Source organism: Cydia splendana, chromosome 10, assembly GCF_910591565.1.
Source record: "Cydia splendana chromosome 10, ilCydSple1.2, whole genome shotgun sequence".
NCBI classification, from domain to species: domain Eukaryota; kingdom Metazoa; phylum Arthropoda; class Insecta; order Lepidoptera; family Tortricidae; genus Cydia; species Cydia splendana.
The window spans coordinates 2,239,907-2,259,259 of record NC_085969.1 but is presented as its reverse complement, the minus strand read 5'-3'; the positions used below and the strand labels follow the sequence as shown (position 1 = coordinate 2,259,259).

Below are 19,353 nucleotides of genomic sequence, written 5' to 3'. Positions count from 1 at the left end.
GTTTTCGCTTCGATGTCCGTTTCGAGTTCGTTTTGCTTTTGTCAAATGTCAAATCAAACGGCTGAATTTTTGAACTTTGCTGTCTTCTATGTTGGCTACATTGTTTTTGCCGTTTCGTTTAAAACGTCTTTACACTACCGGACAAACACGACCAGACCAGACGCATTGACATCGCGTTTGAAGGTTCGGGGATTTGTAGCGCTTTTGGAGTCTTTTTTACTCGATTACAAGCGCCATTTTTGCCGAAAATGTCACATTTCGCATGAAAATATGGCTGAAGATGCTCCTTACATCGTATATGTTGCTAAATCAGAAGCTAATGATAGCGCTTTAGAGCACAATATTGCGAGTAAGTTGTTTTGTTTACATTGGTTTGGAAATTCTTTTATCAGTTTATCAGTGATTGTATTCTTGCAATGATAAAGTTTGTTTTATCATTACTTTGTTGTGGTAATTTTAAATATAATTTCGTTTGTTTTAGATGATGCAGAAGAATATCAAGAAGAATATCTTGACTTTTGTAAGTTTCACTTGGTTTCTAAGTGCCTTTTTTAGTGTTATTTTAGTAACCAGTGTTAAGAGCTGATTAATTCTTGGAACATTGTATTTTAGCACAAGACGAAGATGGAAATGATTCTGATGATCCAGCAGAATTACTCAGTAAGTAAAGTTTGCTAATACACTCTGTTACAACCCCCTTAGGCACCTCGCTAGAAAATTTCTGTCGTTTTTAATCATTTAATATTAAACAATATATCTTGACTTCCTTTGGTCTAAAATTTTACAACAGATTGCATTGTTAAATCTAAATACTTTTTATCACCTAGCAAAAATGACAAGTGTATGTAAGTTCACCATTCTAAACACACATCCAAAAAATAATTATACATAATTGTATAATCTAATGAAGATTACCCATTATAATTTATAGTACCTAGTACCTACACAAATTCCTTATGATTTTCAAGTAAATTTATGTTTTCCAGATGTGGATATGTTGGATGATCTCAGACCCTCGATTTCAATCAAGCAGGAATGTGGTGTGAGCTCAAGTAAGACTTAGATTGTGGTTAAAGAAATTGTTTGTATTTTCTCAAAAAGAATTTTACATTTCACTTAAATAGATAAAAATCAAAATAAGAGTGAGATTCCTATTTGTAAGGTGTATTCGGGTATTACCGAATGTCGGATAATTCCGAAATTCAGATGAAAATCACCCTTAATTCCATCATAATAAAAGTGTCTTTTCGGAATTATCCGACGGTTTTCGACATTCGGAATTACCCGAGTAAACCTTAATAGGTAACAAAAATCTGAGAATTCATTATTATTTCATTTATTTTATTGGTTTGATGGTAGATAATTTATACATATCTATAGCCACACAACTTGTACATCATTTCACCAATATTGTTTTTTATTTTATTAACATATGAGCATTGTATGAGCAATTATTTTTTAAATGCAATGAGTAGAAAAATAATCATTATGTTGAAAGAGTCAAGCTGAAATGATGTCCAACGAAAGTGAAATTAAACCTGTTGCATATACCTATATCATTCAGCAAAGAAAATAAAATAATATATTTAATAGTTAAAAACTTTGATAATTTTTTGGCAGGCTAATTCAAAGTCTAACACCCTCTCTACAATCCACCATTGTTCACATTACAGCTATACAACCAACCACATTCCGGTGGACTCACCAAGCAACCCTCCACCTCATTGAATCTTACCAATCCTTCGAAACCTCCTTAGTAAGCGGTGAGATGAGTATCAGTCAAGTCTGGGACCAGGTTGCCAAAAACCTACAAGGCCAGGGTCATCCAGTCACAGAACAGCAGTGTAAAAATAAGTTTGTAAATCTGAAACAGATTTATGAAAAGATGAAAGAGCAGGAAATTAACTCAGGTGTCTCGGTGAAGAGATGGATGTACATGGATCTGATGGAGCCGATTATGATGGAGATGGAAAAATATAGGTCATATTCAAACGTAAGTTTTTAACAACTTTTTATTAACAAAAGAATTTCAGAAGACATTTTTTACAAAGTGGTTCAACAATTTTTATAGGGTTTTTAAGAGATTCTGAAAATCTTTTTAAATTTTTTCTAGTTGACTTGACTCTTCATTCTTAAAACTACCCATTAAACAGCAATAAAAAGTAATGATTGTTTACAAAGAAAGATACAGCAGCGATAATCGAGTACTACTAACGCCATCTATTAAGAAACTTTCGTAAACTACATTAACTAAACAACATTCTTGTAATACCAAGTATATCATAGCGTTCAACGTATTTGAAATAGTTTTAATAATAATACAAAAATTATAATATTTAAACAAAAGCTAATACTGTAATAATGTTAGATAAAATAAATAAATATTAGGGGACATCTTACACAGAACAAACTAAGCAAAGCTTGTACTATGGGTGCTAGGCGACGATATACATACTTATAAAGAAAAATACATACTTATATACATAGAAAACACCCATGACTCAGGAACAAATATTAGTGTTCATCACACAAATAAATGCCCTTACTGGGATTCGAACCCAGGACCATCGGCTTCGCAGGCAGGGTCACTATCCACTGGGCCAGACCGGTCGTCAAATTAGAAGGAAATTGAATTAAAAAAGGGGCACTACTAGTGCCCTCTGTTGGTGAGCGGCAGTAAATTACTTTTTATGCTAATGTGATAGCATCATTTTGGACATTTTGTTATCAAATACTAGTCTCTGCCTGCGACTGTCTGTATAGTTGTCGTTAAGCTAGACTTAAGGATGTATTTGCCAAGGGTATTCTTTGAAAATCCGCATTATTAACCTTTTGGCCGCTGGACCTAGGCCGCAAAGACGCTCACTCACACGCCAGAGCAAATTTTAAGTAAACAACTAATAAAAAGTCTAGGGATTGCAAATAGTGATATCGATATTTACAATTTATGGTAAAAATCTTCTCAACTTGGCTTTGTTCTTACCAACTTTTATTAATTTCGAAAATGCCAAAAAATAACATATTTTTTACACACGATAATGTTAAAAATAAAGGTCTTTATCATTAAAAACAACCACTAAATAATATCGATTCATGACGTAATATCACCGCACTAGGCTGTACGAGAAGTCTTTTATACAAGACAACGGCGCGCATGGACTGTCCGTACTGCAGACCGATAAGGACTGTTTCCGAGCGGATTAAGTAATAATAGTCTCTAGGTCAACGGCGTAAGCGCTTGTCGGTACGTAAACTTTATAAGCGTAACGTTAGAGCCGCGCATCGTGTGTCGATAATATAAATGTAAGTACCGGAACTGCATTGGGGAAAATTACACGTGAGTTAATTGAATTGTCAATGAGTGAAGAACAATAATATTGGAAAAGGATGTGGGGATCGGAAATGTTCGGGAATGCATGTTTCACATTCGACATGTTCGTTAGATGAGCTTCTTAGTTCCCGTATTACGTCCTCCCTACCATGACAATTTTTCGTCAATTTCAAATATATAACATTCTCATAGTTAGGCGCAGAGATGGGTATCATTCGAATAAACTTTTATCGGAATAAACAATAATTCACCATTTTTTTATTAGCGGATGATTTATTCCCGAATAATTTATCCGCCGATAAATCACTCGACCACTTTTCAAATGACTTTTTGGCTTATTCCATTCAAATAAACAACACGTTTAATATGACTTGTTATTACTGTAAATTTGTTCTGACAAGTTAAAGATTGTTAAGAGTTAAAGGATAAGCCCAGGTAGTATAATAAACAAAGGATTAGCGTGAACAATTAATTACTTACACACACAGTTATATTAGTAACTTTCTAGCCAGACCTAGAAAGAGATAGCTATATACTAAAAGAGTGAGAAAACCAAATTTTCTTAGCAGTTGTTTGCTTCAGAGCGAATCTCACATCACAACGCGTAATTTATATTTGAAGTAACTATTTAGGTAGTTGCAGGACTTGCAGGTAGTTGTATTACACATCAGACGCATGGCAACTGCCGGCTCTATTCGGGATATGAATTAGAGATTCACTAGATATTAAATAGTAAAGATATGTGACGTTCCACGGCATAAGGTACCTTATGGCGGCTGGCGCCACGATTCGGGAAATGAATTAGAGATTCACTAGATATGAAATAGTAAAGTTATGTGACGTTCTACGGGAAAAGGTACCTTATGGCGGCTGGCGCTTACGTCGCATAGCGCCGCAATAATATTGGAGTGGCGTTAATAATAGCGTAAGCGCCACTCGCGATAAGGTACCTTTACCTGTGGGACGTCACATATCGTTACTATTTAATATCTAGTGAATCTCTAATTCATATCCCGAATAGAGCCGGCAGTTGCCAAATCTATCGAAACCGTAAAAAGTTTATAAGGTATTCCAATAAACAAATTATTCGTGGCAATTCATTCGACGAATAATTTATTCAAATAAGATTAATCATCCGATATTTTTATTCGTCATTCGCGTTAAATTTTGTTATTTTCATTCGTCATCGAATAAAATTTGCCCATCTCTGGTTAGGCGACACTGACTAGTCCTAGCGTCCGCCTGTACCATTCTTGTGCGAACCGGTTACTGCAGGGTATCACCCCCCACTACACTAAAATCTCAAAATGAATCTTTTCTTCTGCAAATAAACCACAAGGACAGATTTACTTGTCTGACTCTACTATCGACAGCTGAAGAAGCTCCCTGAACTTCAGCCATAGTTATGCCTGTCTCTCTCTCGTTTTACGTATTCTAGTTACTGGTTACCACCAATTGGCATTTAAAAAGTGTTCAAATGCTTAAATAAAACCAGATTTGCGGTTTGATATTGATTTCGAATATTCTCATATCGAGTTAACATTCCCATCCCTAGCTGTCTTGTATATAAGACAACGGCGACGAGGAACATGAAAAACGTTGAAATCTGGAGCAATTATTTTGATAGCCTTATTATAAAATAATGGATTTATATAGCTGCTTCAAATTCAATTTTTTTTTAAACAAAGGCCTAAAACATTAACATGAGTGTAAAAAAAATTACAATTGATATTTTTGCCACATTTACCTCGCGGTTGAATTTGTGTCTTGTATACAAGACCGCGGCGCCAGTGTATCGGTCTATCGTTGTCTTGTATACATGCCAACGGCGGTCAAAGGGTTAAAGAATTGATAAACTGCTACTACTAACGCCATCTAGTGTTAACTTCTGATATCTAGCCCAGTTTATTTCTATTCCTAGGGTTTTCTACGCGTCAAATTGTAGGTTCATCCTCGAGTGAGCCCAGTTTGATTTATATAATTTATTTTTCGGACAAAAGAGACCATGGGTTGAGGCAATTAATAGATTATTGCGACAGTGTCATAAAATATATCACGTACCTAAAAACTATTTTAGGTGAGTGATAAATAGCTTTATGTACCCTTAGAGCATTTAATAACTGGAGTCGCCTTTAAGAGCTTACCCCTCTGCCGAAAAACTTGCACAATTGTGCAAACTTTTGTATGGACATGGCTATTTGTACGTTACGTACAAATCATGTAGAAATAGCAATATAATTGACGACCCCACCCCCGCAAAAACCGGCAGACTGTTTCGTACAGAAAATGACAGCCATGACGTCAGTTACTAAATGATCTAATTATGTACCATATAATATAATGTATGTAGTTGTTTATAATGCCAACACATTTATTTACTTAACTAAAAATAAAGAGATATTTTAAGGAAAAATAATTGATAGATTACATAGCGACAGCGGCCAATCATCTTTACAGTTATCTTCAGTTTTCCTTTTTTTATATTAACTAATAATTTTCGTACTATAATGTTCCAGGATGCATGGGACTCGCCGAAATGCAAGGACATTAACATTAACACTGAAAATCAAGAGCAAAAAAAGGCAGATTGCAAACGTAAGTAAAAGACCCTTTATGCAACTTTATGAAACAGACGCTTTAATTTTGTAGATTAAAAAATCTGCATAAATCTGGATACAAATCCAGTGACACAACAGCAAATAAAATAAAATTTCAATCCTTAAATTTTGAATAATTTTACGGTTTAGACTCACTTGTTTTTAGTAGACTTGTTGTTGTGTGTAACCGTAAAATTATTCAATGTTAGTATGTCTCACAACAGTTTAAATTCGATTCCTTAAATTTTATTTGACAATATACATATTTTGTAAAATCAAAAGGACTATTGATTCTTATGGCAGACAAAAAATATCTCCATATTTAGATACATTTTCGATGCCAATTTTTTTACATGATGAAGGCAAGCAAATATAGCCTGTTAAATATATAATATAAATATTATATTTTATACATGATAAATATTGTTGAAAAATTGTCTTATACTGAGTGTAAGGAGCCATCTGTTTCAATATCATGAAATTAAAAAAGTTATATTCAACAACAAAACATGCTATATCTGGCTATAAATAAATACTTTATTACATTTCAGAAACCGCACAAAACGTATACAAATGGGAAAACCCAGACATCCTCTCCCTAATAGACCTGTACCGCAAATACCAGGGAGCGCTCGACTCCGGGTCCATATCACAAAAAGTTCTCTTCAGACTCGTTGAGAAAGACATGCAGAAACAAGGTTTCAATGTTACCGCCACACAATGCATGGTCAAGTTTCATTCACTAAAGAAAACTTATAAGAGTATAAAAGAGTATAATCAGGTGAATAGGTTGATACCGAGGAGGTGGAGGTACTACGATCTGATAGACTCTATAATACATGGGACGCCTGACACGTCAAACTATGATCCTTTGGAGGTGTCAGAAACGTTGGCGGAAATTAGTAAGTTTTATTTTCTGTCCAATATTTGTTATACCCTAATAGTTTAATGAACTAAACTTATTTTTATTAAAAAATCCTTACATTGCTTTAACTGCGCGCAGTTTTAATTTAGAAGCAAAGTTAGTACTAACATTTTTTTACATTTGTCGCTAGATGTCGCTGTGTTGGTCTGTTACTATAGTTCGTTTTTTTAGCATTAGAAAAAAGATATATAATCTTGACGTCTTTTAATTGAAAAACACTTTTGAAAACAAGTCACGGCAAATATGTAACAATTATGAATCATATACGATTATTTACATTCTTTTGCTTTCATAAGTAATAGTTACTGATTTTTAAAAAGCGTTTTTCAATTAAAAGACACTTCAAGATTGCGTAGTCTTAGTAGCTTTTTCTAATGCTAAAAAAAAACGAACTACAGCATTTACTATTTTGCTTTCAGAATCTGAAGAAGCTACGCCTTCCCATATCTTTAAATGGAGTCGGAGATCCATAGAGATACTAGTCAACGCATATCGGGAACACCGACCGCCTCTACACGACACCAAAGCTACTCGGCAGAAAGTTTGGCAAATCGTCGTTCAGAAACTTCGCAAAGGTGGTTACAATGTTTCCATCGCTAAATGTAGGAGTAAAATATCGGGGATGTTGAAACTGTATAGGAAAAATAAGTCTGGAGCGGGTGGTAGGGCGTGGAACACACGCGGTGGATGGTATTCCAAGCTTATAGAGTCTCTAGTAGAGAAACCTAAAATTTTACAAAGAGAAGCTCCTAAAAGTCTGTCTGAGACTCGAAGGCCGGAAAGTGTATTAGAACAGCTGATTATTTGCGAGGAGAACAGGGAAAGGCGACATCTTGAGAATATGGAACAGAGACAACAGTTGATAGATATCATGGGACAATTGTTAGAGAAGCTGAGTTGACTGCCTACAACGCTTAAGATTAAGATAGAGTGAAATATACATTTTTTACAAGGTACTACTATTGTTTTATTATTGTACAACTATCAGTAAACTCCGACGCCGCTGTATTTTTGTTAAATGTATTAGCAGGTATTAGTTTCATTTCATGGTTAAAACTTTATGTCAATCGTTTAATTTATCGTTTATTTCTGTGCCAATGTGTCATCCACAGCGTAACTTTTATTTGTCATAATTAATAATGGCACGCATCACTCGGTATGATTAAAGTTGATTCATTTAATCAGGAACTAACGTTTTTTATTAATTAGTTATGATGTCATGCACTTAAACTTAGTACCAACATTTGTCGTTAGATGGTGCTGCGCAGGTGTGATGGAAATCGTACATCGCGGTGTTAAGATTTTTCTCGCGACAATGACCCCCGCACCCTAACATTGTGAATTCATACTTACCTGGCGTAGGGGATACCGTGATCATAAAGGCGGTTCCCCCAGGGCGAGATCCTTCCATTGCACTGCGGTTGGGTTGACCCTTGCGATTATCCCTAATGTGGATAACTCGGACGCGTAATTTTTGGTAGTGGGGACTGCGTACGCGCTGTCCCCCTCCTTTTTTATACCTGAAAATTTTTAGATGAGACGAGTAGTAGTACTCGGAGGTTGCGATTACGCATCATTTCATTATTATTGCTTAAGCTTTCAAGTTAGGGTGGTATTCCATCTGTCTGTCCAATGTCATAGGAGTGAATTGCAAAAAATTGTTTACATAGTTAAGCACCTGTAATTAGTCTAAAGTTAATTGATTCCATTGTGTTACGACCAGACACATAGAAGTTCTTGAGACAAAATAAAGTGATTGACAAAATAAAATATCGATGTTACGTAGTACCGCGAAATACACGTTCGATAACTCCTCTTAAATACTTACCAAATATATGTGATAAATAAATTATGTACCGCTGTGTAATTTGTTTGCATTATTGAAATTTCTCGGTAAGTTACCTAACAGCAAGTTGAAGTTACATAATATTTTAAATATTAATCTACCTATGACTTATCGATAACAGATTTATCGATGTTTCATTTTCTCAAACACTCGTTTGTGCCACAAAAACTTCTATGTCTGGTTACGACAGTTAAGCCATTTCTATTTAAGTTAGAGCATGAAAGTGTGTTAGCGTAGGCTATAGACTCCTATGTGTACGAATTAAATACAATACAATTTACATAGTTAATTTTCGCAACACAAATGAATCCATTAAGTTAAGACTAATCACAGCTTCTTAACTGCGCTTAATTACGTATTTTTTTTTTGCAATTCACTCGTAGATCATTCATAGTCCAATGTGTATTGCGTCTCACTCTCTCATTAAGTAAAAATGTGATCTCGGAAACGGCTCTAACGATTTCGAAATTTGCTATATGGGGGTTTTCGGGGGCGAAAAATCGATCTAGCTAGGTCTTATCTCTGGGAAAACGCGCATTCATGAGTTTTTATGTTTTCCGAGCAAAGCTCGGTCTCCCAGATATATAGTCTATTCTACAGCTATGCAGTAGCAATACCTATACCTACAATCCATTGCATCTCTTCGCACTCAGAACTGTGAGAATCGGGCGAGGCCGTTCACCAAACTCCCTCGGACTAAGTTAGCTTAGAGAGAGAGAGCGCCAAAGCAACGACCTGTCGTCAGTGTCGGCGCTAGACAAAATGTGGGCGTCGGCAATCGGCATCATCTTTCAGTAAGGAAGATTTAATAAATAAGTTATGTTATGTTGTTACTTAAAAATCGGATGGCCAACGTCGCCGACGCGTAGCGCTATCGATGCTGGTCGTAAAATTATGCTTTGGGTTCGTCTTCGCCCGAGTTACACTCCTCCCATGTGCGTTCGCTACGGGAGGAGGCCTGCTAATGAATATCGACGAGTCGAGTTGTTTGATTCGAATACCTCGAACGGACGAGTCAACTCGAATCAAGTTCCGGTGCAACTCGAACTTAAAAACACTAGCGAAGCGAAGTAGCGAAGGTATTAGGTATCCGGTCCACTCGAATGACGAATATACGGCTGTCAACCAAACATCTCGCTCATCAAACTCGAATCAGCGGTCGAATCAATTCGAATTGGAAAAAATTAGACTTCAAGTAGACTAAAGTCCTAAGCGCATGTGCAAGCTACGCGCCTGCGCGCAGTTATCGATGAGTCCGGGATCCTAACCAGTAGTGTGCCGCCAGCCGCAGCATGGACGTGCCGCCTCAAGCCCAGGGTCCAGCGCGGCCGCTCGTCAACCCCGACGAGTATGGCGAGGTGGACACCTCCAGGTACACACACTTTACTATTGATACTTTACTTTTTAGTTCCTGATGATAGGTGACGTGACATAAGCTCTTAATTCTTTTCTACAGTTTCGATTTCGGAGCTACGTAAACATGCGCAGAGCGCGTCTTTAAAAACTTAACAATAATGATTGATATTTTTTAAAAACGATGTTTATTCGGAAATAGAAAACAAATGACATGTAACATGCCACCACTAGAAGCACTTGTCGCAGTAACACTTCGTATCGCGCGATACCGATTATCTCTTTCGTCCAATAGGTATGAAATAAAAAGAGACGGATAGTTCGACTAAGAATCAGTTGATTGACCAGACCTTTAGGTATTAGTCAGAATCCTAGACGCATTCGTTATGTAAACAATTAAATAAACATTACGTTAATCTCATTCAAATATATGCAATTTTCTAACTCTAATGTACCTGTCGACAATATTTAGGAAATCGATATAAAATTCAGGTATCAAGGACTAGAACTTATATAATAGCTCCACGTGAATTTCAAGCAAGATCAAGTGCTCATATTTAACTCATGTTTATGCAAATGTAGAACCTCAGGCGAGACCTCAGATATCTAATAATAGAAGTTAAATTTATAAATTTATTATGACGCCTACGTGGTTAATCCGATATCTGAAAAAAACATCGGTTTTATTGTTGCCAACATCCAGAATACCAACTTTGGACCGGGGATACAAAATATAACAGTTAATAAACTTCGACGTCGAGAGTTCTGTACCTGCAACCTCAATTTTATGTGTAATACGAGTACCTACACCTATGTAACGTAATATTACGGAACTCTGAAAATGTGAAAATTTAATACCTACATAACCTAATGTATTTACGACACTGTTAGCAACTGTTAGTAAACGGTTTATGAAGGTGTACGCGTAGGCCGTAGTAGGCCCATATTAGTAAACACTCAACTCGAGAGAGATGGCGCACTCAAGTATATTAAATAAAATCGAATGTAGGTACTGAGCGTACCGTAAAATGGGGTGAGTAGGGATTGCGAGGAGAGTCGGGTTATGAATGGGGAGAGAAGGGTGACAGATTTTTTTTAAAGGCTTCTTCTTCTCGTGTCGATGGTTTCGTTTTCATATTAAGCGGAACCCGGAGGGTAGCGACGCTTAACGCCCTGCCGCCGGGGGGACGAGGGATTTTGTGTTTATCGTTAAAGTTATGAAATGGAACTACCTAAAATCATAAAACTAAAATACAAACGGCCGGAACATTTATTAATAAAATTAAGTTTGCATAAAATGTAAAAATATAATGTTATCGAGGTTTGAATGTCAGTTTTGTCCCTACTCACCCCATTTTACGGTATGTGTTAAGCTGTCTATTTATACGTGACTGGGATTAGAATGAGGCTTAGTGGTTGCGCAGTAAGTGCTTCCTATTTGACCCTCAAAACTGTAAAAGCCTGAATACATAGGTACTTCATTCGTACAATAAAGTTACAGGCAATTCAAATTGATTTATATTCAGATTATGATTATCGTCGCGTTATTTTTGTGTTTAGTAGTTAATATGAGTAATTGCTTAAAAACATACACGGTTTCGGTTCGATCACGCAAACAATATCGTCATTACCTCATTGTCCCCTGTGAGAATCTAAGGGCCATGGTCTCGATTTCCACGCTAGTAAGTATAATATAATAGTCCAACATAGATTGTGACTGAATATCTTCGCTAATGTATGCAGGATTCCTGGGTATATTTTGTTTCCCGAAGAGCAACTTTTAAAATATCAAATGATTTTCACGCATATTATGACACGAGAACATCTTTGATACAAACCGGGGTTCGAACCCAGAGCCCCAGTTTGGAAGTCAAATGCCCTATCGGTCAGCTAGCCATCCTTTACGGTGGTATTCCACTTGTCCAATGTGCAGTCAAGTGCGTTACACATTTTTTAAGCAAAATGTAAGACGCAAATTGGTCAAAGATCTTGGACAAGTGGAATACCACCCTTAGAGAGAGAAACAGGCAAAGCCGGCGGCGCCCTGTCCGGCGCCTTCCAAGAATGACATTAGTTGGCAATGAAATGGGCTTTCGCATGTTACGCGAATGACGTCACGACTTGCATAACAGAGCTCATAACGCGCTTAGCATATTTGCAGTGACATTTGAAAACATATACAATTTTATGCCGTATTTTTATAGAATAGGATACAATAGGTACAATCAATTAATATAGCAACTCGAGCAGAGGTAAACAACATTCGGTCTTACAATACAATACACATCAGTAGAATACAATACAACAATACAATTCTTAGGCCAAGCGGAGACGACACAAAATCGGGAGCTATGGAAAACCAGACGAGAGGCATTGCCCAGCAGTGGGAGACTCTGAAAATAGGCTAAAATCCAAAGTAGAATTTAATCAAAACTACTTGTGATTCTGATTTCGCCCCTCTTTCTATAACGGGAGGTATAAAAACGTTAAAACGAAACGATACACAATTACTTTTGATTATAACGATAAAAAGTCCTTTTACTAATCCCTGCTACCCGTCTCATCCCTTTCTTTAATAACACTGTCTGTAGCCGGGGTGCTTAGACTGCTTAATAGTGCTATGTAAATCCCGAAGGGCAGTTTTCAGCTCAAGGACGGTATATAATAAAGTAGGTGCTTAGCGTCCCGTTCTATTTTTATTAGCTATGATTCGGGACAACAGTACGCTTTAGTTTATTTTATGCATTTATTTAAGTACTTAAGTGTCTTAAGTTGCATGCATATGAATTAATTAGTTTTCCAATTAGACAACATTGTAACTTGAGACATAGTTTGGGAATTTGGGATCAAATCAAGTCTAGCTTCTGCTAAACACCTAAACATTTCACCCAATAAGAATGTGTACCTACACATTTATTCGTCCCTTCAACACAGCGCGACGGTCAGTCATATTGAATCGAAAATGAATGAAACTCCCTTAGGTACGGCGCGTACTTTGATTCGCTCTATTACTTAATCATAAACCTCGGTTGACCCCCAATTAAGGTTGTTAGGCACTTCACCCCGAAATAACTCGAGCTCGTGACGCCACTCCACGGGGCGCATGCGTCGAGTCTCCGAACTCCGAACGCGAGTGGGAACGGAACCGAAACGGAACCACGGCGGAACTGACTCGTTAGGCTGTAAAGTAAATGGAGAGCTTGACGATATGGTTTATTGGTTAAAATTGAGGTCTAAGTAGGTACTTACTACGCAATAGACAAGGGTGCAGGCTCTTTATGTAAGATAATTTGAATGAAAAAAGGCACGATCTCGTTACGATGTAATCTAAGACATCAAAGAATATTTTCTCTGATGTCTTAGATTGGATTATACTTTATAATTGTTTTTGGGACTTAGTTAACTAAACAGGAATTGAAGCATGGTTTTGGTTATGGTTAAGAATAGGTAATATGCCATTTTGGGCGTCCGATCGTGTAAATAATGCGATATCAGAGTAACTAGTGTTAACAATTTTCTATAAAAGTAAGAAAATTACGAATACCTCATTTTAAACTCCCAAAAAGCATTCATCAGGTGAATGTGCTGCTAATAGCGCGCCATTGGAGGATTGCTCGCGCATTGCACGCTCGCTGCACATCTTAATAGATACTACACGCGAGCGCTTAGCGCCCTTAGCGAGCCTTTCGCAAGAGGAGCATTCGTGGCGCGTTCCCGTCACATACGCCAGATTTGGACGTACGTTTAACAAATGATTGTTACAGGTATCCCGAGCCGAAGGAAGCCACGCACAAGGTCCGCGGCCGCAGCGATGTGCTCGAAATGCTCTGCGGCGCCGGTGCCGTCGACCCCGAACTCCTCACCGTCAAGACCTTCTATTTCTTCTTCTACTCCGCGTTCGGCTCGCTCTTCCCCCTCATGGGCGTCTACTTTAAACAGATGGGGATGAACGCTGGCCAATGCGGACTGCTTATAGGCACGAGGCCGTTTGTGGAGTTCCTATCCGCTCCGTTTTGGGGCGGGCTAGCTGATCGCTGGCGTAAAGGAAGAACTCTACTTTTAGCGTCGCTGGCTGCATGGATTGTATTTACGCTGCCGTTAAGCTGGGTGCAGCCCGGAGCGGTGGCTTGTGTGGTGCCTCGGAACGCGACTAGCTACGATCTGTTGCCGCCGCGTTACGATGATACAATGGCGCCGTCTAGTGCGGTTGCGAGATCATTCCACGGGCCGACTACGTCTGCCGCCGCTGGCTCGGCCGGCAGTCCCCTGCCTGTATCAGACGCGTACAATTATAACCCGGCGCAGAATGCTGATTGGGTGACGCCGCTACACTCGTCCATTGTGTACCGCACGGCTGATATTCAGAAGACGTTCTTCTTGTTGCTGTTGCTGGTTATGGTGGGCGAGTTCTTCAGCGCGCCGGCCATTACGCTTGCTGATTCTGCCGTTATTACTCTGCTCGGAGAAGATGCTGACCGGTAAGCAATGTTTATTCAATCCTCCATCGGGAGCCACATTTAAGCTTTGCTCAAAATAAAAGATGATGGCCCAGAATCGTGAATACAGAACAGTCACTTTTTGTTTACCAATGTCTGCTTGAGCTCGCGTTAGCCGCAACATCTGTCGCCTACCTTACTCCACACTGACCAAATACTCCTATTTTAGGTACGGTCATCAGCGCATGTTTGGCTCCCTAGGCTGGGGGCTGGCCATGTTCTTCGTGGGCATCGCACTGGACCACAGCACGGCCTTCAGCTCGCACCCGTGCGGCGGCCCGCAGCGTTATGAGAAGAACTATACCATCTGCTTCGCTACGTTCTCGGTGCTGATGGGCGCTGCTCTTCTTACGGCTGGACAGGTTTGTGTCATTCGGATCCGTATTATGACTTGATTGAAGAAACTCGCGGTGACGTATTATCACTCTTATTTTTGATTTTTTTTATTTGATTTAGGTAAGGTTTTTCGAATATTGTTGAATTATGAGCTTTATTTTGCATACCATCGTCAACACAGTTAACTCTGAGGTGACTCTGAGTTTATAGTAACGGGATTAATCAATAAAATCATTGGTTAATGAAGTGTGTGTGTGCTGTAAGCATTTTTTACCACATTATTACGTCAAGTCGCTTTTAGAAATCTTAGTAGTAGTAGTATGTTTGAGCTCTTTCAAAACGATTTATTTATTTATGCGCATGACATCTGAGCATCTTTCTTATAAGGAACTTTATATGTGCAGATCAAATTCAAGTATGAGTTCGCGCCCGAAGTGATAGCACCCGTAGGTCCGACCTCACCTACGCAAGAGGATAAACTCCAACAGCAGTTAGCTGAGCAGCTCCAACTGCCAGGCTTGGACACCAGCGCACCTCGCTCCGCGCCACAGCCACCGCTGGAACAGGCCAAGGTAAGGGAAACGGTGAGAAAGAGAAACGGTAAGCCTGATAGCTTGAGGTGACTTCATAGCTCCGATAAACTTCAACAACAACCAGCCAAGTATGCATCATCGTTGTCTTGATTTGATCATGACTATCATGAGCACATACGTACAGCTTATCATATTAATCCCTCGCCACCCACCGACTATCGGGTCAGCTAAAAGAGGCAAAATTCTATCCTAAATTTAAAACTCCAAGATCGTTATTTGATCGGCAAATTTAGATCACAGGAGTTGAAGAATTAGAGGATCAGATTAACATCACAAATCAATAAAATTACAGGTGTTCGCCCAAACCACGCGCGAAATGCCCGAGTGGGTGACGGTGCTGAAGCAGTTCCAAAACGTCCGCGCGGCGTCGTTCCTTTTCGTGGCCTGGTTCATGGGCTTCGGCATTGGCCTCATCTTCACCTTCCTCTTCTGGCATCTGCAGGTAAACTTATCTAATTATGGTTTCAGTCCCCTCGCCGTTAATATCTAAACAGAAACTGCATTATAAAGCGTTTACTAAGAGAGCGAACTCACCATGCATAGGTGTAGTTTTACTTATAAAACGCTACGCCACGAGTAGCTCCTCTGGGTTGGAAATTTTAAAACCCTGGAACTCCATGGATATTTATACAGGTACAATCCTGGTATACGTGGACGCAACTGAATTAAGCAGTAGCACACTCCCGTGCTAAATAAGGAGCGAAGCGCTAGTTTGTGGTGACCGCAAGTAGTCCAGCATTATCTTGTATCTTGTAGTTGAGGTGATCTGTGTCGCCATGTTACTATGGGGGAGTGCAGATAGCTTGCCACGGGGTCTATTTACCTCTGATTTGTCTCACAGGATATTGGAGGATCGCCGACACTGTTCGGCGTGGCGTCCGTCATCAACCACATCTCGGAGATCTTCGCTTATTTCTTCAGCTTCAAGCTGATTACACAAATGGGGCATTTCAAGGTAAGTCTTCTTGGCGTTTGGTTTTAATCATCATTGCTTCCAAAGTCTCGTCATTTTCTACAAGATTTTTTCTCCTGGGACGACATGACGTAATGGTGTAAATGATCTTAACCTTTTCGACGCCGTGTCAAACACAAAAGCTGTCAGACGCCACGTCACCTAAGTGTCAAAACTGAAATTGAACTTTATGCATATGCACGTAGGTCTATGTTGCTCTGTAGTCTGTGACCGATTATTATGCGGTGCGGATATAGCGGTCATTGGCTTCCAAAAGGTTAATTATATTTCTAAGTCTCTCTCTTTTCCCATGTGACGCTTCAATTCTTGATTGTACATTTTTTAGATTTCCATCGTACCCATTTTCTATAATCTCTCTTCGCGCTGTTTAATCTGTTATTTCTTCTTTTTTTACTATTTTTATAAGGCACTTTTGCCCGGACGGACATGTCTCTAATATGGGTGTACCTCCAGGTGCTGTGCCTGGGCCTAGCCGGCAACGTCCTGCGCTTTCTCTACATCTCGTGGCTGACCGACCCGTGGTGGGTGCTGCCCTTCGAGTTCGTGCAGGGCGTGACCCACGCCGCTGTATGGGCTGCTTGCTGCTCCTACATCGCTCACCACGCACCGCCTGGCCTACGCTCGTCTGCCCAGGGTGTTCTTCAGGTAAATAATGTTTTAGAACAATACTACAAAAAATCAAACTGACTGCGAACAAGAAAATTGCACCTTGTTTTTTTTATCAAAGGATCAGTGTCGTCCTGGCGTCGTCTGATATAGGTAGACACCGTCCTCGGGTTAGTTGATCTCACTCAGCAGGATAAGAGATAAGAGAAACCGGTCTTTTGGCTTCTATCATCACTGAATTTTGGCTATCATGCTCAGTAACTGGGATTGAATTTTGATTGACTAATAGTCAACAATTAGTATCTACACATTCCAATATCCCTGACACTGCCTTCTTTTCAACTTTTTTTGTTATAAGACGTTATATATTAAACTTAATTTAATGAAAATCCCAGGGGCTCCACCACGGTCTCGGGCGCGGCTGCGGCGCCGTGCTGGGCGGCGTGGCGGTCGCCAAGTGGGGCACCACCCGGACCTTCGCCGGCTACGGTATTCTGTGCGGATTCGCCCTCGCTGGATTCGCTTTCCTTAACTTCCGGGAAGAGGTAAAGCTATCATCATATTAACCGAAAGATGATCAGTATCATTTTGCTCCGGCACCTATTGTAGCAAAATCGGTAACACGTTTCTCAGGATTTTTTTTATAAAAAATTTTATTGTAAAATCAAAATCTTGCGGAAAATCTAATTTTCTATTTACAATGACAATTACTAATCAAAACACGTTTACTTCATAAATACTGTGACAGGTGATTGATAACCAAAGAGGAAAGTGTTCTTTTGAAGAAGAAAAGAAGAGGACCAGTAACAGTGGTCATACTGGTCCTCTTCTTTATAGATTGTCATATAGCATCTTCACAGCGTCGTCATGCGCCGCTGCCCTCATTCAATGGTTCCCAATAATCCTAATCAGATTGTTATAGATCAACAAAGTATTGTTGAGAGGATTCTGTGACAGAGTCTTCTTAAACTGGTCCAGTCTAGCTCTAGTGAAGATATTCTAGCCAAATAAACATTTCTCTTAAATCTGTGGAAGGCATCTTGTGCATTTGAGCTTAAAGAAGATTTTCCGCTGGAGCAATATAGTCAAAAACTATGTGTTATTTTTAAAGTCTAAGTTGAGGGAGTTGATCTTAACACGACGATACATTTCACAGATTTTTTACTTGAGACGTTTAGGTACTTGTCAGATGTTTTATGTGCCTTTGTACTATTTAAATGTTGAATTTTATAATTTCCAGGCCAATGTAGAAGGGGATATGGATGAAGAAGCCCGCGCTGTGGCCGAAGCGGGCGTGCTGGCCCCTCACGGAGTCCCCTCAAACCCCATACCTCGCGCGCTTTCCTCTACTCGTTTGTCCGACCTCGGCCATCATGATTCATACGGAGCCACACAAGTAAGTTCTTATTCTTAGGTTTAAGCTTTGCACCTACAGGCCTATTACATTAATCCCTACTATACAAAATATATGAAAAAGTTATGTAAATAAGTACGAATAGAAAGTTTAGAAAGCTTTATAGAAAAGTATAGTTTACTTTTTAGTAAACTATACTTTTGCAGAGCAAAGCTGTTTTAGGGAAAGAAAATCAACAACATTAGCCCGCTTTCAGCTTTATGATCGAATCACCAAAACTTTTGATCACGGCATACCAACCATGCATTTGATAGGTATGTCAAAGGCGTTTGACACACTATGCCACCCTTAGAAAAACGTCACAAGTGCTTACTCCTGGAACTTACTCTTGGATCGAAAGCTATCTACATGCATTGAACCAAAAAACAATGCAACATATAAGTACAAGTACATTTAGAACTAGCTACAAGTATTACCAACTTATATGGTGTACCTCAGGGAAGTTTTTCTGGCCCTTATTGTTCCTCTACAAATGTGATTGCCAGAACTACGCCGGCGAGGCGAGCCTCGGCGTGCCGGGGCAGGCCGCGGCGCCCGCGCCCGCCAACCCCTTCCTGCAGGACGCGGCCGGCTACAGGTAAACACCACGCAAGGCGACTACACGGCCGCTGAACTATTCTGTAGCTCAAACTGTTTGTATGGAATCGAGTCTTACACCTTTAAGGCTCAGTTTCGTTGGTCGATACCTCGGTCGATATACGGCGTGCGGTGCCTCCTCGTAGGTGGTGAGGCGGAGGCGGTAAAACGACTAGTGAAAGTCAGAGTGGCATGCGTTTTGGATATCTCCCGTATCCCGTATGCGGGCCCTATCGACCGATAAAACTGGGCCCTTATAGGACACAATTTATATTGTCCCTAACCCTAAGGCAAACATTATTGTCAT

General features: G+C 39.4%; 2 protein-coding genes and 1 non-coding gene across 3 annotated transcripts; all 3 read left to right on the top strand.

Moving 5' to 3' along the window:
• The first annotated feature begins 195 nt into the window (after positions 1-195).
• LOC134794173 (uncharacterized) lies at positions 196-7,778 on the top strand. The gene is made up of 8 exons (XM_063765894.1): positions 196-349; positions 482-520; positions 613-660; positions 987-1,052; positions 1,674-1,993; positions 5,848-5,926; positions 6,480-6,830; positions 7,273-7,778. Exons 1-8 carry the CDS (start codon positions 271-273, stop codon positions 7,752-7,754), a joined length of 1,464 nt encoding a protein of 487 aa, XP_063621964.1. The 5' UTR covers positions 196-270; the 3' UTR covers positions 7,755-7,778.
• Positions 7,779-8,198: 420 nt separating this feature from the next.
• Positions 8,199-8,360, top strand: LOC134794646 (U1 spliceosomal RNA). Its single transcript, XR_010144707.1, has one exon. It is a non-coding gene; the product is annotated as a U1 spliceosomal RNA (small nuclear RNA).
• A 1,597-nt stretch (positions 8,361-9,957) lies between these two features.
• On the top strand, positions 9,958-19,099 carry LOC134794167 (major facilitator superfamily domain-containing protein 6). The gene is made up of 10 exons (XM_063765887.1): positions 9,958-10,071; positions 13,817-14,530; positions 14,718-14,910; positions 15,289-15,456; positions 15,770-15,919; positions 16,319-16,432; positions 16,904-17,095; positions 17,452-17,601; positions 18,297-18,452; positions 18,956-19,099. The coding sequence occupies exons 1-10, from the start codon at positions 9,992-9,994 to the stop codon at positions 19,049-19,051; spliced, it is 2,013 nt and encodes a 670-aa protein (XP_063621957.1). The 5' UTR covers positions 9,958-9,991; the 3' UTR covers positions 19,052-19,099.
• Positions 19,100-19,353: the final 254 nt, after the last annotated feature.